Source organism: Hyaena hyaena, unplaced genomic scaffold (genome assembly GCF_003009895.1).
Source record: "Hyaena hyaena isolate Hyena2069 unplaced genomic scaffold, ASM300989v1 scaffold_14, whole genome shotgun sequence".
Taxonomy (NCBI): domain Eukaryota; kingdom Metazoa; phylum Chordata; class Mammalia; order Carnivora; family Hyaenidae; genus Hyaena; species Hyaena hyaena.
In genome coordinates this window covers 5124913-5152348 of record NW_024080646.1, presented here as the reverse complement: position 1 = coordinate 5152348, position 27436 = coordinate 5124913, and the positions used below count along the sequence as shown (strand labels likewise).

General features: G+C 36.1%; 1 protein-coding gene across 1 annotated transcript in view; it reads left to right on the top strand.

Annotated features, from left to right (window-relative positions):
- Nucleotides 1-27436, top strand: part of MIB1 (MIB E3 ubiquitin protein ligase 1) — a 121889-nt gene that overhangs the window by 5535 nt on the left and 88918 nt on the right. The window contains exons 2-4 of the mRNA XM_039217706.1: nucleotides 16388-16559; nucleotides 18286-18415; nucleotides 24271-24375. Of these exons, the coding sequence (XP_039073637.1) occupies nucleotides 16388-16559; nucleotides 18286-18415; nucleotides 24271-24375 (407 nt within the window). The remainder of the gene's footprint in view (nucleotides 1-16387; nucleotides 16560-18285; nucleotides 18416-24270; nucleotides 24376-27436) is intronic.

Sequence of the window (27436 nt, the reverse complement as noted above, 5' to 3'; positions counted from 1 at the left end):
GTGATCTACAGGCTTTATTCAAATTTCATCAGTTGTCCTGCTAATGTCTTTTGTCTGGTCCAGTATCCAATCCAGGATCAGGCATTGCATATAGTAGTCGAGCTGCATATGAGATGTCAAATTCTCTAGCTTGTCGATCTTGTAGTGTTTTTTGTTTTTTTTTTCACTTTATCAAGGCTCTTAATGTTTTGCATTTTCTTTGTTCCAAACAGCAGCTCAAAGTTCCAGTCATTCTATACTGTTGAAGCCAAGCTTTGCCGTTGGCAGAAGATAGGACATTGTCATATCTACTTAACTGTCAGGTCTTACCCAATATTCAAATTACTGAAATCTTACCTCATATGTAAAGCTTCTTTCGATTTATTAGAAGAATCGGACTATTAATATTTGCTTGTAAGTATGTGGTTAGGGGCAACATAGATAAGTGCATTACCAGGTGTGGGAGAAAATTTTCAGTTAGAAGTTCTTTATGTATGATATAAATGGATTAGATCAATTTAAATATACATTTTCTTCTGGCTTGATTTGATGTAAATAGTAAAGAGCTAATAACTATTTATACCGCTAATTCAGAGCTAACCTGGAAATATAAATTAAGAAAAGATATCTTTCACCTCACCCTAGTCAGGCGGACAAAAATTTAAAGTCTAAAAGTAGTATGTATTTATAAAGAATATGGGGAAATCAGAACTCTCAGGTTATTGGTGGGACAGTAAATTGATATAACCACTTTGAGAAGCAATTTGGCAGTCTTGTAAACTTTACAAATGCACATATCCTGCAACTGAGAAAATCTTTTAAGTGTATGTCTACGAGATCCTGAGGCACACATCTCTAAAGAGGTTATGTATAGAGAAATTCATTGTAGTATTTATAAAACCAATAATTTGGTAACTAGTAAAAGTTTATATGTAATTTGTATATAATGTTACATACGTCTCATACAATAAAATATCATTTAAAATGAAAGAATTCGTGTATATTTACCAAATATATGTTGAGTAAAAAAGTAGGTTTCAGAGTTACTGTAGAGTCACCTGGGTGGCTCAGTTGGATAAGTGTCTGACTCTTATTTCAGCTCATGTCATGATCTCACAGTTTGTGAGATTGAGCCCAACTAGAGCTTTGCACTGTCAGCTTGGGATTCTCTCTCTCCTTTTCTTTCTCTCTGTCTCTCTGTCTCTACCCCTCACCTGCTTGTGTGTGCATGCACACTTTCAATTAAAAAAAAGACAACAACTTAAGAAAAAGATACCAAACTCAAAATTATAAATTTTTAAAAATGTTTATTTCTGAGAGAGAGAGAGAGACAGTGTGAGCAGGGGAGGGTCAGAGAGAGAGGGAGACACAGAATCTGAAATAGGCTCCAGGCTCTGCGCTAGCTGGCTGTACAGAGCCCCATGTGGGGCTTGAACCCATGAACTGCGAAATCGTGACCTGAGCTGAAGTTGGACGCTTAACCGACTGACCGAAGCGGCCCATCAAAATTATGTTAAAAACAACAAAAACCCCACAGAGTTGCTGTAGATAATATTATGCTTTTTATATAAATTTTAAATACTGAAAATTATGGAAAAATATATGTGGAAAAAGGGTAAACACTTAGACTGAAAGGATCCAACCTTCAGCGTGGTATTTTGGTATTTTGCTACAGTCAGAATTTTTTTTTTCTTTTAAATGAGAGCAAGGGCCACCTGGGTGTCTCAGTATATTAAGCATCCCACTCTTGACTTGGGCTCAGGTCACGATCTCATGGTTCATAGGCTCGAGCCCCACATTGGGCTCTACATTGACAGTGTGGAGTCTGCTTGGGATTTTCTTTCCCCCGCTTTCGGCCTCTCCCCTGCTTGCTCTCTTTCTCTCAAAGTAAATAAAAATAAACCTAAAATTTTTTTAAAAAATGAGAGCAATATGATTTTTTCCATTGTTTTTCAAAATCTTAGTTTAGTAAATTAAGTCTGATTCTAAATTCAGTTTGTTCCCATCTTGATTTTGGTAGATGCTTTAGCTTTCAGGAGACCTCACAAAGATAGATAGATAATCAATCCAAAGAGATGAAGTGCATTTCTGAGTATGTTATACTGGTTATTAAGCTTTTGTGTCTTGGCTTCCAACCCACTCTGTATTCTACCTTGTGAGGCTGGGATGGGACTCTGCATGTATTTTTTTGCTAGCAGGATCCTTGTTGGCTCTGCCAGTAGGGGGCACTCAAAGGAGACTGGAAAGCTAGAGTGTGAGAAGGAACTAGCTCTTTTCTGTTTTGCTTGCTTTCATTTGGTATCATCTTCGTCCAGCAGGATTTCAGTATCAATATTTGATTCCATGTTTCTTAGTTCCAGTATAACCAGAAACATCCTCACTGTGCCCCCACTCAATGCCAGCCAGTCACAACTCCTTTATAAAGGTCTGGATCCTATCCCTATGGAACTCCGCCTTTAATAATCCCATTTTTTTCATTGTTTCCCTATTTCTAGAAATGGTGGGTTGGTGTAGTTTCTGTCTCCTGACTGGACCATAACTAATACACTATCTTTATTAAATTCTCCATCTTATTTTTCTATTCCATTTACCAGTTAAGTAAAATTTTTATTAAAATTTACCTAATAATTTTGTCTTTTCTGATGCTAATCATTTCTTACATATGAATTAGAAGGTGCTTCACTTTTATGTTTTGAATCAATGAATTTTGAATTTACTGAATTTATTAAAAAATTTTTTTAATGTTTTATTATTTCTGAGAGAGAGAGAGAGACAGAGTGAGCAGGGGAGAGTCAGAGAGAGAGGGAGATACAGAATCTGAAGCAGGCTCCAGGCTCTGAGCTGTCAACACAGAGCCCAATGCAGGGCCCGAACCCACAAACTGTGAGATCATGACCTGAGCCGAAGTTGGACGCTTAACTGACTGAGCCACCCAGACGCCCCTACTGAATTTAAAATGAAGAGAAATATTTTCTTTTAAGGATGTGGATATAAAAATTTATTCATGATACATATCATTTTGTTACTAAAGAGCATATAATGATGGAAACCTTTCTAAACACCAGTTTTCACTTTGCTTACTCTAGTTTCTTTTGGAAGCATTTATTTTCTCATATCTTTACCTGGGACACATGAAAAGGATGTAATTAAAAAAAAATCTTATAAGAGGCATACCACTAACACTTTTCATCACAGAAAAGGTGTGCAATTTTGAAGCATTTATTTTTCATTTATTTATTTTGTAAGTGAAAAATAAGGAACTCATTCATAGTTTTGCCTTTTAAGCCCTTTGTCTCAGGACAATCAACAGCGTGTTGTTTTATGTCATTAGCTTACATTCCACAACTCATGCTGCTGCAGCACGTCTTAATGTGCCAGAGGTAAGCAACAGTATTAGAACCCAGTGCTCTCACTCTCCCTCACCTCCAGGACACCTCTGTTGTCTGTGTGAGTTGTGAGATTTGTGTGGACTCACTGAGGGTGCTGGTGTCAGCTGACTGATTTTACAATTAGTGAAACTTAATCTCATTCTTAGGTTTTTAGAGAAAAAGTAAATATAAAAGTTTTGGTGGAAGTCCAAAACCCTTTTTTCCAGAATGATTGGGACCAAGTATATACTTTCGGATTTTAGAACTATAATATGGTATGTATACAACATAGTGCATAACATCCACTTTGAGGTCCACAGCAGCACCATGTAATCAAATAAATTAACATTTCTGCAGGGAAGCATATGAATAATTATGCTAAGGGGATAATAAAGACTACATACTATATATAGCCTCTTGTTTGTTCAGATCGGGGTTTATGACTAAGTGAATTTGCTGCTAACTCACAAAAACACTTAAGAGTTTGAAATTATAGATAACACATTGTGGAGTTTGATTTTCTCTTGCATTTCAAAGGATCTTGTTCTATATATCCTGAGTATGTACACCACTTTGGAAACCATTGCTCTAAGTCACCTAGCAAGAACTTATGCATTTTAAGTACCTATGCGAAAATGGCCTCTTTTTTTAAAAAGAACATTTCTCCTTAAACCCATTTCTTTACACACACATTTTCATATGTCCCTACATCATTTAGCTTGCCTCTATTACCATCTTATCTGTATTACAGTGATAGACCATTGCCTCCATTGGACCTAGGAGCATCGCAACAATTTTCATTTATTATTTATTTTTTAATGTTTTAATTTAATTTTGAGAGTGAGAGACAGAGTGTGAGTGGGAGAGGGCAGAGACAGAGGGAGACACAGAATCCGGAGCAGGTTACAGGCTCTCAGCACAGAGCCTGATGTGGGGCTCGAACCTTGAGATTTTGAGATCATGACCTGAGCCAAACTCTTTTGCTTAAGCAACTGAACCACCCAGGTGCTCCTTTATTTATTTTTTTTATAAATTGAAATATAGTTGACATAATGTTATATTAGTTTCAGGTATATAACAGTGATTCAGCAATTCTGTAGTTACTCAGTGCTCACCATGGTGAATGTAATTATCGTCTGTTACCATCAAAGTTATTACTGTATTATTGATTATATTCCCTATACTGTGCTTTTCATCTCTGGGTTATTTATTTTATAACTGGAAATTTGTACCTTTTAAACCCCTTCACCTGTTTTGCTTATCCCCCTACCCTTCTCCCTCTGGCTACTACTACTTTTGTATATTTATGAATGTGTTTCCCTTTTTTGTAGTTGTTTTTTATTCATTTTTTTGGTTTCATATATAAATGAGAGCACATGATATTTATCTTTTTCTGTCTGATTTATCTTACTTAGCATAATACCCTCTAGATCCATCCATGTTGCAAATGGCAAGACTTCATTCTTTTTTATGGCTGAGTAGTTTTCCATTGTATATATGTACACCATATCATGTTTATCCTTTCATCTATCAGTAGACATGTAGGTTGCTTCTATATCTTGGCTGTTGTAAATAATGCTGCAATAAGCATAAGGGTGCATTTATCTTTTTGCAATAGTGTTTTCATTTTTCTTTTTTAAATATTTTTAAAAGTTTATTTATTTATTTTGAGAGAGACAGAGACAATGCAAGTTGGGGAGGGACAGAGAGAGGGAGACAAAGAGAATCCCAAGCTGGCTCCATGCCTTTAGTGGAGAACCTGATGTGGGTCTCCAACCCACACAATGTGAGGTCATGACCTGAGCTGAAACCACGTATTGGATGCTTTACTGAGCCATCCAGGAGCCCTAGCGTTTTTGTTTTCTTTGGGTAATACCCAACAGTGGAATTACTGGATTATATGGTAGTTCTAGTTTTAATTTTTTGAGGACCCTCCATACTATTTTCCATTCTGGTTGCACCAGCTTACATTCCCACCAACAGTGCATAAGGGTTCCCTTTTCATCACATCCTTGCCAGCACTTATTATTTTGTATCTTTTCGGTACTAGCCATTCTGACTGGTGTGATTGTTGTTTTGATTTGCATTTCTGGATGATTAGTGATGCTAAGCATCTTTTCATGTGTCTCTTGGCCATCTGTATGCCTGCTTTCGAAAAATGTCTATTCAGTGCTGACAAAAACTGAGGACTGATGGATGTGGGAGGGAGGGGTGGATGGGCATGGAGGAGGACACTTGTGGGGATAAGCACTGAGTGTTATGTGGAAACTAATTTGACAATAAACTATTTGTAAAAAAAAAAAAAAAGAAAAATGTCTATTCAGGTCCTCAGCCTATTTTTTAATTGGATTGTTTTGATGTTAAGTTTTATGTATTCTTTATATATTTTGGATGTTAACCCTTTACAGGATGTAGCATTTGCAAATATCTTCTCCTATTCAGTAGGTTGCTTTTTCGTTTTGTTGATGGTTTTCTTTGTTGTAAAAGCCTTTTATTTAGTGTGATATAGCCCCAATGGTCTATTTTTGCTTATGTTTCCTTTGCCTGAGAAAACAAATACAGAAAAATGTTGCTAAAACCTATATCCAAGAGATTACTGTCTATGTTTTCTTTCACAAGTTCTATGGTTTTGGGTCTTATATTTAGGTTTTTAACCTAGTTTGAATTTCTTTTTTTTTTTTTTTTAATATTTTATTTATTTCTGAGAGATAGAGAGTGAGCAGGGGAGGATTAGAGAGAGAGGGAGATACAGAATCTGAAACAGGCTCCAGGCTCTGTTCTGGGCTCGAACCCACGAACCAGGAGATCATGACTTGAGCTGAAGTTGGATGCTTAACCGACTGAGCCACCCAGGCACCCCATGAATTTATTTTCATGTATGGTGTAAGAAAGTTGTCCAGTTTCATTTTTTTGCATGTGGCTGTTTGGTTTTCCCAGCACCATTTATTGAAGATACTTTTTCTTTTCTCTGTTGTATATTCTTGGTGTCTTTTGTTGTAGATTAATTGACCATATAACCGTGGGTTTATTTCTCGACCTTCTATTATGTTCCATTGATCTTATCTTTTTTCATGCCAGTACTATACTGTTTTGATTACTATAACTTTGTAGTGTGGCTTGAAATCTGTGATTGTGGTACCTTTAGCTTTGTTTCTTCTTTCTCAAGATTGCTCTGGCCATCTGGGATCATCCGTGGTTCCATACAAATTTTAGGATTATTTGTTCTACCTCTGTGAAAAATACTGTTGGTATTTTGGTAAGGATTACATTAAATCTGTGTATTACTTTGGGTAGTATGGACATTTTAACAATATTCTTCCAGTCTATGAGCATGGTGTTTCTTTCCATGTATTTTTATTATTTTCTTTTTTTAAAAAATTCTTTTAATGTTTTATTTATTTCTGAGAGAGACAGCATGAGTAGGGGAGGGTCAGAGAGAGAGGGAGACACAGAATCTGAAGCAGGTTCCAAGTTCTGAGCTAGCTGTTAGCACAGAGCCTGATGTGGGGCTGAACCCACGAACTATGAGATCATGACCTGAGCTGAAGTCAGACACCTAACTGACTGAGCCACCCAGGTGCCCCATTTCTATTATTTTTAGTTTCTTTCATCAATATCTTAATAGTTTCCACAGTACAGGTCTTTCATCGCCTTAATTAAAATTTTTGCAGGTATTTCATTCCTTTTGATACAATTGTAAATGGGATTGCTTTCTTAATTTTTCTACTATTTCATTACTAGTGCTATTAGTACAACAGGTTTCTGTATATTAATTTTGCATCCTGCAACTTTACTGAATTCATTTATTAATCCTAATGGTTTTTGGTGGCATTGTTAGGGTTTTCTATACATGGTATGACGTCTGCAAATAATGACAATTGTACTTCTTTACCAGTTTTGGTGTCTTTTATGTCTTGTCTGATTGCTGCAGCTAGGACTTTTTAGTACTGTGTTGAATAAAAGTGGAAAGAGGAGATTTTTGTCTTGTTCCTGATCTTAGAGGAAAAGCATTCACCTTTTCACTATTGAGTATGATGTTAACTGTGGGTTTATCATATGTGGCCTTTATTGTGTGAGATGTATTCCCTCTAAACCCACTTTGTTGAGGATTTTTATCAATTTTAACAATTTTTATCTTTGTAAAGCCCGTAATTCTATGTAACCAAGTTCTTGTGAAATAGTCTGGTACCTAACTTACCTTTAAAACTTTGTTTTTGAGGGAAAATGGGTTCTGAATTCTATACAACTGGCTTATAAATGAATTCATAGAACACAACTAAGGTAAGTTGGGATTTTTAAAAAATGTTTTATTTCTGAGAGAGAGAGACAGAGAGAGAGACAGCGTGAGCAGGGGAAGGTCAGAGAGAGAGGGAGACACAGAATCCAAAGCAGTCTACAGGCTCTGAGCAAGCTGCCAGCAAAGAGCCCGACGCGGGGCTCGAACCCACAAACCTTGAGATCATGACCTGAGCCAAAGTCTGACGCTTAATGGACTGAGCCACCCAGGTGCCCCATGATAAGTTGGGATTTAAATTAGTTCTTTGGGAGGTAGGAGAACACAGCAGATAGACTAGATATTCATTTGTTGTTTTGGAATTTTTTTTTATGTATAGTTACCTTTGTAGATAGTTGCTTTGGTTAGTTTATAGTCTGTAAACATACTCATAATGTGAGTATTTGGTTTTCTCCAGGGGTAAATTTATCTTCTTTTAAAAAAAATGTTTATTTTTGAGATTTTGAGAGAGAGGGAGCGCGCAAGCACACTCAAGTAGGGGAGGGGCAGAGAAAGGGAGACACAGAATTCAAAGCAGGCTCCAGGCTCTGAGCTGTCAGCACAGAGCCTGACATGGGGCTCAAACTCATAAACTGTGAGGTCATGACCTGAGCCGAAGTTGGATGCTTAACTGAGCCACCCAGGCACCTCATATTTATCTTCTTGATGTTAATTTTGTTCCTAAAAAGGCAAGAAATAGAATGGAAACTTTTTTATATTAAAAAAGGTCATTATTTGATATTTAAGGGTTTTGCAGGGCTAATGATAATAAATCATAAAGGTTGGAATTGTAATAGCTAACATTATGGTATTTTGCTCACCCCCTCCTCCAGTCTCTTTTCGTAGAGTAGTGGAGAATGCTCTAGCTTATTAGGGAAATTAAGGTATTTGTTCATTCTATATTTTATCAAGCAAGACTGTTAACTAGGGAGGGGCGCCTGGGTGGCTCAGTGGGTTAAGTGGCCGACTTCAGCTCAGGTAATGATCTTACCGTTGTGGGTTTGAGCCCCGCATTGGGCTCTGTGCTGACAACTCAGAGCCTGGAGCCTGCTTCGGATTCTGTCTCTCTCTCTTTCTCTCTCTGCCCCTTCCCCACTAATGCTCTGTCTCTATCTCTCAAAAAAAAATGAATAATTGTTAAAAAATTTTAAAAAAGACTTAACTAGGGAGTGGACTGACATTTCATGAGCTCCAGTCATGTCAGGCACTAGGCTAAGTGTTTTATAAACTTTATCTTATTTAATCCTGATAAAAATGTTGCTTGATAGTCTTCATTTTATTGATGAGAAAACAGGTCATGAGAAATGAACTAACTTGCCCAGGATTTCACAAATAATTAGTTTTTGGTGGAGATTCAATCTGGGTTTGTCAGTCTTACTCATTTTTTTAAACTTTATAACATTAGTCTCTTTGAGCCTTAGTTCTTCACCTGTAAAATGATGATGGAGTAGGTCAAGGTACACAGACAGATAAGTTTTGCTTCTAAAATGAAATAGTGATTTTTTTTACCAGTTAGCAGGAAAAAAGTGGTAAAATTCTTAATTTTGACTTCATTAACTTTCTACCCCTATGCAACAAGTGCTAAAAATAACAAACCTACTGCTAAATTCCCAATTGTATGCCTAATTTGATAACTTGTTTCTTTTCTTTGGACTGTGTGGGCCATGATTGTAATTTTGTTACACAAACTTGTAATATAGTAGAGTAGTACAAGATGCAAAAATAGATGGGAGAATAACTTTTCCAACATAAAAGATATGATGAAAGACTTGTAGATTTGGGGGGTGAAATGCCTTCAAAGACATTTTCTTAGTGTGTACCACGAGTTGGTTGGAAGTAGTGATGTTTCACTCTACTACATTGTTGAAATTAAAAATAATCTTTTCGGTTTTTAAAGTGTATATCTTAGAGATTGATTTGAATATTAAAATAGGTTTTGATAAACAGTATTGAATCTAGTAGGTTAAATGGGGAGCATGATGCTCTAGATATGTAATTATTTAAATATGATCACATGGAGAAAAACCCCTGGTGGAGTGAAGACCTTAAGAGGGCCAAGCTTTATAATCACATCCACCTAGGTTTGAATTTGAGTCTGCCACTTACTAATGTTGTCTGACTTGAGGTAGTTTACTTTTCTGAGCCTCAATATCTTCATTTATAAATGGGGAGCGTATTGCCTACCTTTTAGTATGGTTGGGAAGGTTAAATAAAATATGTGTAAGGCTCATTAGCTCGATGTGATAATGGACAGTGGCTAGTATTATAATAACAATCTTATTTTCATTAATTTAGTATTTCTCAAGAGAAAGGAATGTGGAATACACAAACCAGCTGGCAGGTCACAAAGGCCTTACCCTCATTAGGAATTTTAATTATTGTTGAGACAATTTCTAAACCACTAAGTAGTCTGAAGTTTCAGGGAGAGTAAGGATGCATACTGTAGGTGGTTAAGCCTCTTTAATCTCTGTAATGTTTCTGTCACATTGATTTGGGGTTAAAGTTGAATGAATCCTTAAATCAGAAATAGGATTTCTTGACTGGTTAAATGACAGCAACAGTATCCCACAATAAGTAATTACATTTAAATACTGGTTAATGACTTGTAAATTATCTATTTATGTAAGGTGAAATCTTTCAATTAGGGTACAAATTTAGAGGGTTAGCTAGGTACCATTTTAGTCTATTAGGATTTAAAAAATTTTTAAATTGTTTTAAAATGTATCACTTAATATATGATATCCAAGTAGATTAATAAGTAATAAATACTTGTGAACCCATCTAGACACAAAACATTACTAATGTATTTGAAACATCCTGTATACTTCTATCCAATTTTTATTCCCTTCCCTCCTCTTTTCTAAGGTAATCATTATCTAGAAATTTGTTATCATTTTATGGGTTTTTTTTTTCCTTAGCATTTGTGCTATGTTTTTATGTAAGCAATATATAGTACTTTATTTGCAACATTTTGTATTCTTGTATAATTAAAACAAATCAGCATTATGGTTGAAGGATTCATTCATGTTGAATTGTATGACTGTTGAACATTAATTTTAGATATTCCGTTTTATACTTAATATGTTTCTATTCTCTTACTAATGAATAATTATATTGTTTACTTTTTCTTTTGCTATTATAAAAAATAATTTAGATATTCTTGTTCCCTGTTGAAGTGTTTTGTAGAGTAAATTGTAGTGAGAATTCTAGTTCTCTCTTTCAATCATTTTTTTTCTAACTAAAAATGTAACATTTTATTTAAATAAATCAGTGCTTTGTGATTTTGAGCTGTTTTCATTGGCTCTCTTAAGAACTGTGGTCATTGATTTTGACTGGCATGTTTTATTGTTCTCATAAAATTTTCCAACAGAAAGCTTATGGCTATGTAAATTCTCTAAGTTTTTGAATTTAGGCAAGCTGCCATTAAAATGTAGAGCAGATGGTCATTGAGTATTAGTAGAAAGAGTCAAAAGCTATCATCAGGTGGTTCATTTAACAGTGGCAGATGTCTTCATAAAGCCTAGCAAAGGGAAAGAGCATTAAATCTCTAGGGTAGTATGGTATTCTATAGGAAGGAGAAAAACGACTAATAGGTTTAGTTAGGGAATTAAGTTTTATGAAATGAACATTTTAAGGAATAACACTTGCCAAAGGCTAAGGAGGTTTGTACTGGGGGAGAATGGTTTTATATGGGAATGAAGTAAGGGGAAACAAAAACGCTGCTGAAGTAAGAGATCAGTAAAGTGTTGATCCTGTTTTGTGTTTTCTTCAAATATAACTTTTGTTCTAAAGTTAATTAATTGCATTCTCATTAAAAATTCTGTAGTGTGCATTTTGATGGAGGAGTGGGCTGCTTTGTTTACTTTCTCCAGTTCTCAGCCTTAGTCTGTTTCACAGCTGTTTGGTAGCTTTGCTGGCATTTTTGAACTGTGGGAACCAAGAAAGGATTTGGATGTGCTTTTGTGTTCATTAATGGGTTTCCTGAAGTATTCTTTAAAACCATGAACTGTAGGGTTTTTTTTTAACCAGTTATCATTGTGTATTTAAGTGACTCCTTTTAAAGAAAGCCTATACTTAGATTATGAGCTCATGAATGTTGTTATCATTGTGCTTTGTGGAAAATAACTTAGAGATGAAAAATATGTCAGTGGGAGAATAGCTAAAAACTGGACTTTATGATCAGATAGGGAAGTTGGGATACATTTTCCCTATACCTTTCTTTCATCAACTCTTATTTGAAGAGCTGTGTAGTTAAGGCTAAACCTCTAAATGCATAGTGGATACTGATTTGTTTAGTGCATTTTACTTTCTGTGATGACATAGGACACCTATTTGAGACCTGTTCAGAAACTTCACCATTGTGTACACATGTAAAATGACATTTGATATTGATTATGTTGTTTTGGCCATGGTGCTTTCCTATGGTAAGACAGATTAGACTGTGATTGTGGGCATGTGCCAGTGAGGAGTGTAGTCAGATGAAGCGTATGTTTTCTTTACATAAACGTGAAATAGCTCAGTTAGTATCAGGGTTAAAAGAAATGAAGAGTTATAAGTAGCAGTTACATACACTATTTCTAGAGTAACTATATGAAAGTTGGTTTCTGTAAATATTTGCTATAAATACCATGTTTTTGTTTTTAGTTTTTATTTTAATTATAGGTGACATACATCAGCATCTCTGATTATATAGTCATATTAAATGCCCCTACTCACTTAGCTAAAAGAATTAATACACACTCAGTGTCAAAAATTTGGAAACCCACAAAGGATAATTCCACTAGTACCTTTTGGAGATTATTTTTCTAGTTTTTCTGTACATGTGTATTATATGTATTATGTGATGGTATTTTGTAGTTCTTTGCAAACTCCTTTGTAAAATAATGATAAGTTTATTAAAAAATGTAGTTTCCCTTATCAGTAATATTTCTTCTACAACATGGTTAAATAACTGCATAGAATTTTACTTTATAGATTATCATAGTTTTCACATAAATAGTCCCTATTTTTGACATAGATTATGTTAAGTTTTTGTATCTACAAACAACTTAATATTTTTGGATGTACTTTTTTTGAGAGAGAGCATTCATGTGCTTGAGCAGGGGAGGTGCAGAGGGAGAGAGAGAATCTTAAGCAGGCTCCATGCATGAATAATTGAGAGTTTTCTTGTATATAGTCTCTGGGAAATTGAGAAATTAAAGTTTTTTTTTTTTTTTTTTTTTTGAGGGAGGGGAGAGAGAGAGAATGAATGAATGTGAGGGGAAAGGGGCAGAGGCATGGGAAGAGAGAGAGAGATACAGACAGAGACACAGTCTTAACGCAGGCTGCATGCTCAGCCCAGAGCCTGACACAGAGCTCAATCACACAACCTACTTGGGATCATGACCTGAGCTGGAATCAAGAGTTGGATGCTCAACCAACTGAGCCGCCCAGGCACCCTAAAAGTTCTTTAATTTTCTGCATAAGTTGCTGAATTTGCCTGGGATATGGAATGATTTTGATCACCAAATTATTAAAATAGATAAATAGTACATTGAATAAACCTATATTAAGATGAAATTAAGTGCAGTATAATTCTTTATATTTGCATTTTGCTTTAAAGACTTTCTTAAGTGTTTTTACCTCTATAATATCACTTTAGCATCACAAGGACCCTTTCCATATTGTTTTGGTCTGCTTGGGCTGCCATAACTACTTAGAGTGAGTGGTTTAACAACAGGAATTTATTTCTTGTAGTTCTGGAGGCTGGGCAGTGCAAGATCCAGGTGCTGGCTAATTTCAGTACCCTGGTTGGACTGTCTTCCTGGCTTGCTGCCTTCTGGCTGTGTCCTCATACGGCAGAGAGAGGGGGACCTCTTAGCCTCTGCCTCTTCTTTCAAGGACACTGATTTCATTGTGGAGACCCCACCCTCATTACCTTGTTTAAACCTACTTACCCCCCCCCATAGACCTCATCTCCAAATAATCAAGTTATTGAGGGTAAGGGCTTCAACATACTAATTTTTGGGGGTGGGGAATACATTCACCCTATAACACTTATGAAAGGAAATATTTTCTCAATTTATTGATGAGGATATTGATCCCAGGGTAGTTTAATTCTGAACATTACCTAGCTAGTAAGTTAGAGAACTAGTTTCTTAAATCACATACCCTGTTTTTACCAATAATGCAACAATTTAAGGCTGCAAGTCAGAAATCATTTCTTATCTGGTTATTTCCCAGCCTGACTATAATTTGTCTCTAAGTCTCTAACAATATTTCAGATTCCTGCCAAACAAATGAAGCTGCTCCTGGTTCGCTGAACACACATTGTGCTCTTCTGAAAGTTTCTTCTTTCTTCCTTTTAAAAGGTCCACTCATCACTACTTCTAGGAAGCTTGTCCTGATTCTTTTTTCATTTTGTTTCTTAGATGAATATCTATCAATGGAGGCCTGGACTTGCAATTTTAAATTAGTATGTTTTTATTTTATTTTTTTGTTCACGGTTCTCTCTCTCTCTCTCAAGGAGAGAAGTTCTAGATTTCAGTTTATTGTACTCTTTGTCCCTAAATATATCTTATCTATTTGTTTTCTTTCATCTCATCTATACTTTTTCCACTCACTTTTTACATGCTTTGTTTTCTAACCTGTAGCCCCTAAGTCCTAAATCTCTTCTGACTCTATTTTCTCTCCAATTCTATTAGCTTTATCCCAACTTAAAGTATTATTTTTTCCTCAACTGTTATGGAAACTTCTTATGATTTGACTCCTTTTCTTTAGTCACTCTAATTTTCTTCCATTCTCTTCTCCATACTGCACCAGGAGTGATATTTGAAAGCAGCAGAGGGCTGTCTGCAGTAGCAGTAAAATAGTTATCAAATGAATCAAAGGTACTGATGTCTGCTGTCTTCCCTGTCCCTGCAGTCAAGCTTTTGTGTAGCAGGAAGATTGTGGAAGGATTGCACATGAAACATACTTGGTGTTGGGTGTCATGCTCTTTTGTAGTTCATGAGGCATCCCAGCTTCCTTCTGTTCTTCCTCCCACCCCTTCTTTATTAACCATCTCACCTCAGGCACAGGTTTATCTTCAGGTTTGGCTCTTTATTTAGAATCTGGTTACCTTACAGGGCTTTAAACTTGAATATAGAAAATGAATTATACAGTTATTTCCCCCTTATCAGGAAGCAGCAATAGTGTGTTGGTTCTTCCAGAATTTAGTTATAACTTTACTACTTTTGTGCTCTAGTTCTTGCATTCACAGCACATTCTTATTTGATTCTTAGAACATCCTTTACCTGTAAAGAACATAATGAGTCCTCCAAAGGGAACTGAGGTTCTGAGAACTAAAGTGACTCCTTTTATTTAATTATGGGAAATTTCTAAACTTACACAAAATAGAGAATTAAGTAATGAACCTCATCCTGTTACCCAGTTTCAACATGAGTAATCATATTTCATCTAAACCCCACATTACTTCCCTGTGCTCCTATTATTTTGAAATACATAGTATAATTTTATATGTAAATAGTTCAGTTAAAATGACTTCTTCAAGGGCACAAAGATAGCTAGTGAAAGCCAGAACTCAAATGTTGGAGAGTGTCCACGTTGTATGGACAATACAGCCCTTGCTTGTAGTTCAGTGTTGGATTTGACCATACTATAAAGTATGTGAAGTAAAGTAGTGACACTGATATTCACAGGCCATTATTTAAAAAACTTCTAGTTTTAACTTCTTTATCAAGTGATCTAAATATAACAGAATAGTAAAGAAACCTTATCCCCAATCTTGTTACTTTCTTTTTTTATAAAGGATTTTCTTTTTTCTTTTTTTAAAATTTAAAAAAAATTTATTTCTGAGAGAGAGAGAGAGAGAGAGAGAGAGAGAGAGAGAGACAGGGTGAGAAGGGGAGGGTCAGAGAGGGAGACACAGAATCTGAAGCAGGCTCCAGGCTCTGAGCCAGCTGTCAGCGCAGAGCTTGACACTGGGGCTCGAACCCACAAACTGTGAGATCATGACCTGAGCCGAAGTTGGATGCTTAACTGACTGAGCCACCCAGGCACCCCTAATCTTGTTACTTTCAAATGTAGTTATTTTCATTACTTTATAGTGATCCCTTTCATAGTTCTAATGTCTGTGTCATTCATGTGAACACTTTTAGTAGAGGCCATATTGCCAAATGCTTATTTCCTTTTTCTAGGGTTTATTACTTCTTGTTCCATAATGAAAACAAACAGCAAACTTGACTATAGTATGTTCTTTCCTTGTAAACTGGGAAACTTACTTGGTAATCGTTTTCTGAAGTTTATTGTTTGGGATCAATACCTAGGGATAAATGCTCAAGTTAAATAGTTTGTCTCCATGATATCATGAGGATAAACTTGTTTCTTCTTTTGGAGTAATTGTTTGCCTGGCGAATAGGTTGAAATTCCTCAAAAGAATCTGAATGTTTGAAGTCTGAAACATCTACTTGGTGGTAAATGATTCTTCTTTCTGTCACTAGATTGAGCCTAAGTTTCAGTTTGTGGATGACAGCAAAGAACGTGCTGCCAAGAAGTGAACTTACTAATGAAGAAAGAAGTGATAGAAAATGTTTAGTCTATAATTTGCACTGATTAAAATACTTAAAATACGTTGTCTTGAAAATATATGTGGTATATTTAAAATATTATTTCCTACTTTATTGAAAAACTTTGTAAAATGCTCTGTTCTTATTTTTCCCCCAGAGAGCAGTATTCAAGTAAATAATACTTGCAATTAATGTAACCACGTTTCCGTATTTTTTAATAGGCATCAAGCATGACGGAACCATGTGTGACACCTGCCGCCAGCAACCAATCATTGGAATTCGTTGGAAATGTGCAGAATGTACAAATTATGATTTGTGCACTGTTTGTTACCATGGAGATAAACATCATTTAAGACATCGCTTTTATAGAATTACTACACCAGGAAGTGAGCGGTAGGGTAAACAGTTTTTTCTTCAGTTGCAATTCCTTGTTTGTATTCAAGTTTTTGTACTATTCAGCCTTAAAAGTAGAATTTAGAAATAGTGTCTGACAGCTGGTTTAGTACCAGGAGGTAAGAGATAACAGGCTAGATGTGAAGCAGGCCTGCCATATAGTGAGAAAAGAGCTCTAGGAAGATGGAGCTGTACATATTTTTCCAAGATAATCTGGACTATTCTGTCTGTAGCATGGAGACTTGGCACCCTTCAATATTTGGAAGTGCAAGGGCAGCCCAAGAGAGGCTGATTATTTTCTTCTCACTGTGCATTCTGTTCTGTTAATCACTACCAAAAGAACACTAGGGCCCATTGATTGAATCAACAGGCATTTATTAAGACTTGAGGCAGCTACTATGCTTGTGTGAATTTGAAGAAAGCTAAGATCTGTATTCTTAAGGAGTTCATAAGCTAAGGGATTATTTGACCAACATGATTATCATGTGATGTTTTGGACCATATATAGAGATTATTAGTATTAAGTGTCTTTGCAAAGAGAGAGAAATATCATGAAGTGTACAGAATTTCAAGTGATTGAGTCTTCTTACATAGATGTGGAGACTGTATAGGAGCAAGAATCTAGCCAGTCATAGGGAGGCAGCAGGAGTAGTAGAAAAATGGATTTGGGTATTAGCATCTCCCAGTTCAAATCCTGAGCCTGCTGTTTATTAACTGAGTAGTTTTGAACAAGTTGTTTATTTTTGTCTTTTGTTTATGATTTTTAGAGTTAGGGTACAACAAAGACATTCTAAAAATAAGTAGAATAATGAGATAAAAGTAGAAAAACAAAAGGGAAACTCCAAGCCTTTTTGATTTTATGAATGAGAAGGATATAGAAGAATAAGGGATAGATGCCCTTGGAGAACCAAGCTGGTCCAGATTATTGAGTATGGAATTTTTTCAAGGTCCACAGTCTGCTGTAAGGATTCAGTACTTCAGAGACAAGCTAGTGTTAGGTCAAATCCAGGCCACAGATGTATTTTACTTGGTCCATACCGTGCTTTAAATTTTTGAACACACAACCCAAACCCATAAGGACTGTCAGCATTGGGCCTGCATTTGTTCATGGCAACAATTGGCTGAAGCAGAGGACCACCTGCACCTTTTAGACAAATCATAGTCTTGAGTTCACCAAAGCCCCTACCACTCCATGTTGTCTTCTTGAGCCTGGGGTCAACTGCCACTTGGCATTTGTCATTGTTGTGGTGTTTGTTGTCTTTCTTTGGCCTTAATTTAGGTTACTTTCCTGACAGTTTTAGGGATTTGAGGTTGCCACTTCTCGAGTGGTGAAGGAAATAGTGATACTTTGAAGTAATTAGACTGGATTCATATGTTGATTCCATTATTTAGCTTTTGTGACCTTGGGTAAATCACTTACCTCTTTGAGACTCTATTTCCTAATTTGTGAAATGGATAAAATAACAATACATTTCTCTTAAGTAGTGTAACAGACCTTTACACTTCTGGTAAAAGCTCAGTAAATATTAGATATTACTCTAACTACTGTCATCGTAAGTATAACTTATGAAATGTAAAAGTATTTATGTATCATACTATCAAAGTATTAACTAGAACAAAGAAAAGTCTTTTACATTTTTAAGGTAACCTTTTTTATAATTTTATTTTTAAAAATAAATTGCTGTTAACCTGTTTTTATATAACTTAAAAATAATTTTATTTTTAGGGTTCTGTTAGAGTCTCGTAGAAAATCTAAGAAGATTACAGCCAGAGGGATCTTTGCAGGTGCCAGAGTGGTACGAGGAGTGGACTGGCAGTGGGAAGACCAGGATGGAGGAAATGGACGTAGGGGAAAGGTGAAATTTTTTAAATTAATTCATCATCTTATTCTAGAATATGGTCTGTTCAGAAGATTTTTATTATTATAATTGAAATTCTTGGCCCATTTTTTCCTATGTCAGTGACAGTTTTTTAAAATCTTCATTTCTTTTTTTTCCCAAAAGAAAAAAAGATTTTTCCTGCTTTGTTATAAATATTGACATCATGGTGAAGGTTGTTGGGTAGATTTTACGTTTCCACTTTTAGGCTTCATCTTGGCATTTTGTTGCCCAGATTGCTTTTCTGAGCATCCTGTTTGGGCCAGTCCTCCTTAAGCAGTATGTCTTGCTCTTGACTTTTTGTTACTAACATTTCATTTGAATTTACTTGTTTTATATTTCATCCCCTTTAAGGCCTGTTTCTAGGCAGCTACTTTTTTTGTTATCCAGTCTACTTAACTCTGTTACCCTTCTCAGGTAATTGTCCAGGAATCAATTATAGCAGTTACTCTGAATGGAATAGCTTGTATAGCCTGTTTAGTTGGGTGGGACCAAAGATATTGGGGTACGTGGGTAGTTGGTTTTATTTATTTTGTATTTTATGTTGCTTTTGCTGATTATTCATTCATTGATTCAGCCAGTCAAGTAATCTTGAATATGTATATTTTGTGTTATGCTAGATGCTAGATGTACTGGAATGAGTAACGTTTCATGTTTAAGACTTAGATGTCAGTCACTATCAGTTCATTACACGTTACCTTCTTGAAAAAATTGTATTTCCATTCATTGATGAATGATGATTTTAAAGTCTTCGTCATCCGAGCATCTGCGTGGCTCAGTTTGTTAAGCATCAGAACTCTTGATTTTGGCTCAGGTCATGATTTCACAGTTTGTGGGCTTGAGCTTGGCCTCAAGCTCTGCACTGACGATGTGGATCCTGCTTGAGATTCTCTGCCTTCCTCTGTCTCTGCCCCTCCTTTGCTGGTGTCTGTTTGTGTGTGTGGGGGGGGAGGGACATGCTCTCTCTCTTTTTCAAAATAAATACATAAACTTAAAAAAAAAAAAAAGTCCTGGTCATCTGAGAAACCCTCTTTAAAAATTTTTCTTTTAATGTTTAGTTTTTTTTTTTTTTTAATTTTTAAAAAAGTATTTTATTTATTTCTGAGAGAGAGACAACATGAGCAGGTGGGGTCAGAGAGAGAGGGAGAATCTGAAACAGTCTCCAGCCTTTGAGCTGGCTGTCAGCACAGAGCCTGACGTGGGGCTCAAACCCGCAAACTGTGAGATCATGACCTGAGCCGAAGTCGGATGCTTAACCGAGTGAGCCACCCAGGCACCCCCCTTAGCGTTTTGTTTTGAGAGAGAGCAAGTGAGAGTGAGAGCAAGAGAGAGAGAGAGAAAAAATGAACTAGTGGGGGAGGGGCAGAGAGAGAGAGGGACACACAGAATCTAAAGCAGGCTCCAGGCTCTGAGCTGTCAGCACAGAGCCCAATGCGAGGCTCGAACCCACAAACTGTGAGATCATGACACGAGCCACCCAGGTGCCCTCAAGAATTTCCACTTTTAGACTGAAGCTCCCAGGAGAATATAGACTTAATAGTTTGTGGCTAACCTGCCTTGCTTCTCTGGTAGTTGATGAAGGTCCTGGAGTAGTCAGTGGGTAAGGTTCTGGGAAACACAGGGCTTGACACAGGACCTCAAGCAGGGCAGAAGTATAGGTGAGGTGGTGGGCCTCAGGCAGGGATACAGTTTGAGGGGATGGGTTACTATGTATTTTTTGCTTCTAAGCTCATATGATCATACATCAAAGTTTTAAGAGTAGGTCAAAGCAGAGCCTTCTGTGGTGTGAGATGATTCAGGTGATCTAGGTGGCAGGGAATGGGGGTAGTGGGAAGAGTAGGGACTTCATTATTACTTAGTCCAAACGAGCCAAGTGCAATTGAGAATTTGAGTCGGGCTCACTTGGGCAGTGTGTCCTCAGGTCAATAAAACGTTACAATGGCAATGGCAGTGGGGATCTTGGTGATAGGAACCTTCAGCACGTCTGGCCTGTGAATCACATGGCTGCAGTTTGGACAGATCACCCTTGATGCATGGTGCCCAGCAGTCATCCTGGAAGCTCCCTTTGATGGATGCCTTTGCCTCTTTCCTGGCTGGATCTAATTTTTGTATCCTATTATAGCATCTTATTCCCTCACTCTTTTGGTAGAGTACACTTATAATAATTTCTTTTGAAAGAGTGCATGAGAAGTACATTTTTAATATATTTATTCTAACTTTATGTTATTCCTCACAATTAATTATATAGTCATAGGATTGGGAATTATTTTCTCATCAGCTTTTGAAGGCAGTTGTGGTTGTTGAAGTCTGAGGCCACATCATAAATGGAACTTTTTGGGTTTCTGTTATTTTGGCACTTTTTGGGGGGATGAAAAAGTAGGCATTTTTGAAGCTTTGAGTCATCAATATTACATTTTTGGTTTGTTATGATTTAATATATGCTGTATTTTAAGAACAAAATGAGGAAAAATAAATGAAGCTGTCTTGTACATGCGAGTAAGGGAACTTAATGTAATAAGTCTGTTTAAGCACATGTGTGAGATCAAATGTAATTTCTTTGCATGACTTTTATTTTTGCCTATGTGTGTATATGAAGAAAGTTTTTCAAGTCCCCCCTTTTCCCTTCAGTTTGGACTGCTTTATCCCAAATCCCTGGCTAACCCACATGGATAGTATGTAGTGTCTTCTTTTCTTATCTTTTTTGTTCCCCCATGTGTGAGGTTCAGATTCCCATCACACTGTCGTTATTACATTTGCTCAACTAAATGGTGAGCATGAACTATATTAAGGTACCAGCCCAGGCTAAGACAAAAATCTTTGGCCCGCCACATGCGAACATGTCCCATGATTTGCATGGTGCTAACAAAGTTCACACATGAAAATAAACCTGTTAAGTGTAGGCTTTGGCATACATGATGGAAAAACATGGAGTGTGTAGTGTATTCTTTTTTAAAAATTTTTTTTACATTTATTTATTTTTGAGGGACAGAGAGAGACAGAGCACAAGTGGGGGAGAGGCAGAGAGAGAGGGAGACCCAGAATCCGAAGTAGGATCCAGGCTTTGAGCTGTCAGCACAGAGCCCCATGCAGGGCTCGAACTCATAAACCATGACATAGTGACCTGAGCCGAAGTTGGACACTTAACCAACTGAGCCACCCAGGCGCCCCATGTGTGTAGTGTATTCTTAAAGGGTTTCTCAAGTACCACTGATATGTTAGTATTTGAAGACTATTTTCATTTACAAATGCTTTTGAATATGTGTCAGTTGTATTTTACATAGGTAGGTTAGATATATTTATTTTTTAGTATTACAATTTTTTTTTTAAGTTTATCCATTCACCTTGAGAAGGAGAGAACATGAGTTGGGTAGGAGGAGAGAGAGGAGGAGAGAACTCTAAGTAGGCTCCACACTGTCAGTGCAGAGCCCTATGTGAGGCTCGAACTCACAAAGTGTGAGATCATGAGCTGAGATCAAGAGTTGAACGCTTAACTGACAGAGCCACCCAGGTCCCCAATATTTCTTTCTTTTAAGAAAACTCCTTATTATGGAGAATTGCAAACATACACTAGAGTAGAAAGAACAGTATAATGAATTTCCATGCACCTATCACCCAACTTCAAAAACTGTCTTTTTGAAATGCCATTTATTTGTTAAAGAAATCAGTATTCTATAACTCGTTCCACTGACTCTTGTGTTTCTTATAAACTAGTAATTAGATATAGTGGTTTGATTAGATTCAGGTTCAATTTTGTTTTGGTAAGCGAACTTCATAAGTGGTATTGTGTGTTCTCTGTTACATCACATCAAGGTATGTAAAGTCTGATGATCTTACTGATGTTAAGGTTGAGCAATAGAGGCAGGTATTGTCAGTTTGATTCTTTATAGAGTTCCTCAGCATCTTTTTACCTAATGGTTTTAGCATCTATTCTGCACATATTTCTTATTAAGAATTGAAATTATAAAATTAATATAATTAGTGACGGTTGGGTGGTTCAGTCGGTTAGGCGTCTGACTCTTTGATTTCGGCTCAGATCATGATCTTATGATTCATGGGTTCGAGCCCCACATTGGGCTCTGTGCTGACTGCATGGAGCCTGCTTGGGGTTCTCTCTCTCCTATTCTTTCCACCCCTCCCTCCCTGCCTTCCTCTCTCTGTCTCTCTGTCTATCTCTCTCTGTCTCTCAAAAATAAACTTAAAAGAATAAAGTTAACATAGTTATTTTCTTAAGCCTTTCACTTTGTTTCCCCCTCAATAAGTCAGATCATAGTAACAAATAAAGGAATTTAATTTAGGATTCAGAGTTTGACTAATGAACTTAGTTATATGCCACGTAATTTAAAATACAAGATGAATTTGATTTAAATAAAATCTGTAGTCTTTTTTTTTTTTGTCAACTGCTCTTTTTGTGCCCTTTATAAAAATACTTGTTTATTATAGCATTGCATTTTTAAAACAAATGAAGTAGTATGTTTTAGAATCAGAAAGAATGTTTTACTAAAGATTGCATATTTCACTTTAAAGTGTTAAATATCATTGCTTTATAATGTTATACAGTGGTTAGTTGTGAAAATCCTAAAGCAAAGCAACACAGTGATGGACTGTAAATTCAAAGTGGGAGTTACCCCTGGTGGGAGGCCAGGAGGATGGGCTTGATGGGATGCACACTGTGGACTTGGAAAGTACTGGTAATGTTCTTTTTCTTAGGCTGGTATTCATTTCATTTTTATTCTTAAAAGTTTACATATATTTTTTATAATGTATGATTTATTTCAGAATTAAAAAGAAATGGATTCATACTAACAATTTGAAATATTTCCCAACTATTCAATTAAATCTTAACATAAAACCTTTTATCTTTACAGAAGCATCAGTCATAAAACATGTAGCTTACAAAATGATTTTTTTAGTACAGGGTAAAAACATGGAAGGGTTATTATATGTCTTTTTCAAAATAAGATTATGCTTTAAAATTATATTTTAAGGTCATGCCTTAAAAATTATATTTAACATCAGCCTGGCATTCTAAGTAACTGTAAAGGGTGGATGATTATAAGTGACAGGATGGAGAAGAGTAATGAGTTGCACCTGTACAACTCTGCATTTTTAGTTATAGACTGGTTTACCAAATTTAGTGCTCAGCATATATTATTTTTATGATATGTTGATTCTTGGCTCCTAAGTAGTAGCAGCCCCATTTTTTTGTTTTTTGTTTGTTTTTTAATGTCAAAGAGCTTATGAATCAGTCTGTTGGATGTGAGGCCTAGAGATTGTGCCTGGGTTTCCATTGTAAGCATGGTGTTTTAGTTTAGATGACTTGCTTCCTGGGGCAACTGAGGGATATAGTGCTGGAGGAGTGACATCAGTTCAAGTCTTCCTTAAACATTGGCAGTGAGCCTTGTGCTTGTCAGCTTTTAGTTGACCAGAGAGCAGGTTTATTTTGAATCAGTCTGGGTATCTGGTCAAAGATTCTGAATTTTGTAATGAATAATGGATGTAAAATAACACACTGTTCTTAAAAGGAACCTTTTAAGAATAAAAATTTAAAATTTTATATTGAATTGTGTATTTTCTGATGATCTATTATTGTAATCACTAAGCCTCCCAATTCAGTATTTCTATAGTGATTTTAGGAATTACTTATAATTCTGGAAAAATGTCTAATTATAATTCAGTTATATGTTAGAATTGACATGTTTGACAAAAAAGTATTTTTTATGATTCTGTTACAGAGGATGATAGCTGAAATGATTTAAGATTTTAAGTATAACTAACTGAACTAACTTCTCCCTTCCCCTTTAAAAAAAACCTGTTTTCTCCAATCATTCCCTTAGGTAACGGAAATCCAGGACTGGAGCGCATCGAGCCCACATAGTGCAGCATATGTTCTCTGGGATAATGGTGCTAAGAACCTTTACAGGGTTGGCTTTGAGGGCATGGTGAGTAGTAAGAATCACAAAAGATAAAAATATTGGATAGATGAAAGAAGGGAAATAAAAATAACCTTTACTATATCTTTTTTGTCATATGCTTTTGTCAGAATATAACCATCTGAATCATGAATAAACAACAGGAGAAAAATCTGTAAAGTGAGGATTTAATAAAACTTTTCACTTGCTTAAACTATTTAATAGTAAATATGCCCAAGTGTCTATCGACTAATGCTTAACCAACTGAGCCACTCAGGAGTCCCTGTCCATCGACTAACGAATGGATAAAGAAGGTTGTGTGTGTGTGTGTGTGTGTGTGTGTGTGTGTAGCACACACACAGGAATATTACTCAGCCATCAAAAAGGATAAGATCTTGCCATTTGCAACAAAGTGGATGCAGCTAGTTTAATGCTAAGTGAAACAAGTCAATCAGAGAAAGGAAGATACTATATGATTTAACTCATGTGGAATTTAAGTAATGAAACAGAAGAGATAAGTGGGGGGGGAGGGTGAATGGAAAGAGAAGAGAGGGAAACAAACCATAAGAGACTCTTAACAAAAGGGAACAAAGTGAGGGTTGATAGAGGGAGGTAATTGGGGGAATGAGATAAATGGGTGATACTTGTGATGAGCACTGGGTATTGTATGGAAGTTATGAATCAATGAATTCTACTCCTGAAACCAATTTTGTACTGTTTGTTAACTAAAATTTAGATTAAAAAATAGTAAATATGATTTTGCTCTCAGTTAATGTTTGGGTAATTTACTATATATTGATTGTGTAGAGCTGATCCTTTATGAATCCAAGTTAGGGGCTTATTTATTAAAATCCGTCTCAAAAATATTTAGAATCCTCTGTAAGGCTGCTTCTTGGCATGGACACAGAGAATAGTATTATAATTAGGTTTTTATGGGAAGTTTATATTCTGGCTCTAGTAGCTAGTAAAAGTATAAATTACAATAGATGTTAGTTATTTTTAAAGAGATTCCCCCCCTCTATTTTTATTTGTTTAAAAAAAATTTTTATTCTAGTTATTTTTAAGTAGGCTCCATACCCAGCGTGGGGCCTGGTGCAGGGCTTGAACTCATGACCCTGAGGTCAAGACCTGAGCTGAAATCAAGCCGGACACTTAACAGACTGAACCACCTAAGTGCCCCTCCTTTTTTAAAGAATCGTGTTGGTATTTGAAAATGATGGACTTAGAAGCACTTTAAATGACTTAAGTGCTTAGGAGAGCAATAGTGGTTTATTCAGTGGATTACCCTATATTTCTGCATTTCCTGGAAAACTGTTCAAATGTTGACCTCAGCTATTTAAAATATGAAGTACAACTAAATATATTAATGCCAAAATATTAATGCCTTTCATATCTTTTCCATCTTGAATACATTCCTCCTCAAATAATTCTTTAAATTGGATTTTTCCCCAATTCTTGTATGCCCCTTGGTAGGAGGAGAAAAATATCCCACTGTGTCTTTGCCTTTTAATTTATTCCATTTATATATAAAAGCCGGCAATGTGACTCTAAACAAATACTTCATTTACCAATTATAATACTTATATATTGCATTAGTTCTCAGTTTTTCATTAGTATTAGTATTACTAGTATTTTTATGCCTTCCCTTATTTTTAAATTGTGGATTTTTTGGGAATTCTGACTGATTATTAACTTGCTTCAGATGAAGCCTTACAAGTTGTATGTGCAGAGGTATTTAAAGAGTCGTATATATGTAGATCCGATCCTTTTTTTTTTTTTTATTTCTAGGAGAGAGAGACAGCGTGAGCAGGGGAGGGTCAGAGAGAGAGGGAGTCACAGACTGAAACAGGCTCCAGGCTCCGAGCTGGTAGTCAGCACAGAGCCCGACGCGGGGCTCGAACCCACAAANCCAGGCTCCGAGCTGGTAGTCAGCACAGAGCCCGACGCGGGGCTCGAACCCACAAACCGCGAGATCATGACCTAAGCGAAAGTCGGAAAGTCGGTCGCTTAACCGACTAAGCCACCCAGGCGCCCCAGATCCGATCCTTTTTGATGGCTGAGTAGTTGAGTAGTACTCCTCTGCATGGTTATGCGATTATTTATAAAGGTTTCTGTTGATAGTACCTCCATTTTTTTTAATTGTTGCAAGCTTTTTTTTTTTTTAATTGTTTTAAGCATTGTTTCAGTAAACATCCTTACACATATATCTTTGCACATTTATGGGTATATTTCTTTAGGATAGATTCCTAGAAGTGGAATTGTTGGGTTAATATATGAAATTAAAATAATTTGACCTGTGTCGTTTTGGCTGAGACTGAGCTAAATGTGATGCTCTAGTGGGAAAGGAGGTTGTAAAAGAGAGGTGTGTGTGTGTGTGTGTGTGTGTGTGTGTGTGTGTGAAGTACTATTAGGTACTTGTAGATAAATCTAAATTTTCCTAGTCACTTCCAAGGTTGCTCTTGAAAGTTCACCTTTTCTGTACTTTTGATTATATCACAACTGCCTCCCCATTCAGATATTTAAATAATAGTATATTTTCTTATAAAAACTAAGTGGGAAGGAACTTGAGTTAATCAGGTTATGAAGTAGGAGCTAAAATTTATGTAAATTGGAGAATTACCTGGCAAGGAACCCAAAGACTGGATTTGGTCTTATCCTTTTCTTTTTTCTGGTTGTTTAGTTTTGGATAATTTTCTTTATTAATACCTGGCTTGTATATGTCACATAATTGGTTGAAAAGAGCAAATGAATTGAGCTCTTTTTTGTAAAAGTATTTTTAAGATGGAATTGTGTTAGTTACATTTTAAATGCTAGGTATTTGTTGAAGTCTTGAAAATATTTTAATGGTAAAGATCTAGGCATGTTAATTTTGAACTTTAAAGGAAAGCTAAAAGTAAAAGTATCTGTCTGGAGATCAGGCTTTTAATTTTTGATGAGTGCTTTTGAAAGCAGTGTTTAGTGTTACTGCTAACCTAGAGTTCCTCTTTTTTTTTTTTTTTTTTAATGTTTTATTTATTTCTAGGAGAGAGAGAGAGAGAGACAGCGTGAGCAGGGGAGGGTCAGAGAGAGAGGGAGTCACAGACTGAAACAG